This window comes from Solanum tuberosum, unplaced genomic scaffold, assembly GCF_000226075.1.
Source record: "Solanum tuberosum cultivar DM 1-3 516 R44 unplaced genomic scaffold, SolTub_3.0 scf00123, whole genome shotgun sequence".
NCBI lineage: Eukaryota > Viridiplantae > Streptophyta > Magnoliopsida > Solanales > Solanaceae > Solanum > Solanum tuberosum.
Window position 1 is genome coordinate 564,058 of NW_006239048.1, and position 1,262 is coordinate 565,319.

The 1,262-nt window shown below is 35.9% G+C and overlaps 1 protein-coding gene across 1 annotated transcript; it reads left to right on the plus strand.

The window, feature by feature from the left end:
* Positions 1-466: 466 nt before the first annotated feature.
* LOC102584289 (F-box protein PP2-B10-like) lies at positions 467-1,015 on the plus strand. Its single transcript, XM_015310040.1, has 2 exons — positions 467-519; positions 616-1,015. Exons 1-2 carry the CDS (start codon positions 467-469, stop codon positions 1,013-1,015), a joined length of 453 nt encoding a protein of 150 aa, XP_015165526.1.
* The last annotated feature ends 247 nt before the right edge of the window (positions 1,016-1,262 follow it).

Consider the following 1,262-nt stretch of genomic DNA (forward strand, 5'->3'; position numbering starts at 1 on the left):
ACCAAACAACCCCTAAGTTGTGTAATTACTAGGCTGGTAATTACTACCCTAGTAATTACACCAGTTCCAATTATTAGATGACTTTCCAAACAGACTCTTAGTGAAAATTATAATTTCATCCACTAGATATGAGAAGGATCACGTTCTTATTTAGTGATGAATGAGGGATCCAATGTGTGTTAGATCTTTTCAAGGTTTTTATTTTAGTTGAGGACGTGTTGTTTTAGTTGTTACGTGGGCTGAATCCTGACAACCTTTGAGGTAGCTAGTCATGTCAAATGAGCATGGTTGGCCCGTTGTGATCCTAATTGGATACAGTAGGAGTGGTCTAGTGCCCTTTACAACCTTTTTTTTTTTCAAATCCTAATATTTTGTATATGTGATTTGGTCTGTGAAATAGAGTCTTTCGCTGGATAAGGAGACGGGGGGTAAATGTCTTATGGTCGCAGCACGAAATCTTGGAATTATGTGGGGTGGTACACCTGCGTATTGGGAATGGTTGTCTCACTCGGATGCCAGGTTTTATACTTTTCCGGTTCCTTTCCATATACTCTAAATTTTGAAAAAATTACTTTATTAAATATAATTACTGTGGGAATGTAATTCTTTTTGTAGATTCTCTGAAGTGGCTAAACTTAAGAGAATCAGTTGGCTTGATATCCGAGGAAAAATTGGAACTCGAATGTTGTCAAAAAGAACCAGTTATTGCGCTTATCTAGTGTTCAAGCTAGAAGATGGATTTTATGGCCTTATAAATGTTAAGGCAGTTGTCAGATTTGCTGATACAGAGAGTGACCATGAAGTAAAGAAACGAGCTAAAGTTGTTCATTTTTCTGAACAAGGCTCTAGAGCAAGGCCACCCTTGATTAGAAGTGATGGATGGATGGAATTGAAAATGGGAAACTTTTTCAATGATACTGGAGAAGATGGAGATGTTGAAGCGCGATTGATGCAAATAAGGCAAAATTGGAAACACGGCCTCATTGTACAAGGAATTGAGTTTCGTCCAGAATGAAGAAGAAAATGATCCTCCTCTATGCCTTTCATTTTGGTCTTATTTAGACTCATTTGCCTTTGAATATTTCTTATATGGTATTTCCGGAGGAACGTATCGAGAGAGAATTGTATTTGGTTAGATATTGTGTGGTTGATAAACAAGAATTAGATTTTTTAAATAAGGTATTGAATTTATTATCAAATATGCTCATGTTGCCATTGTAATTGTTCTATATAATACTCTAAATTTATTTGTCTAGTCAAAT

Excerpts from the sequence above, each read along its gene's own strand:
- LOC102584289 (XM_015310040.1), top strand. The coding sequence starts at position 467 with ATGTGGGGTGGTACACCTGCGTATTGGGAATGGTTGTCTCACTCGGAT. Across the intron at positions 520-615 it reads TTGTCTCACTCGGATGCCAG|ATTCTCTGAAGTGGCTAAAC; the intron begins GTTTTATACTTT and ends TTCTTTTTGTAG.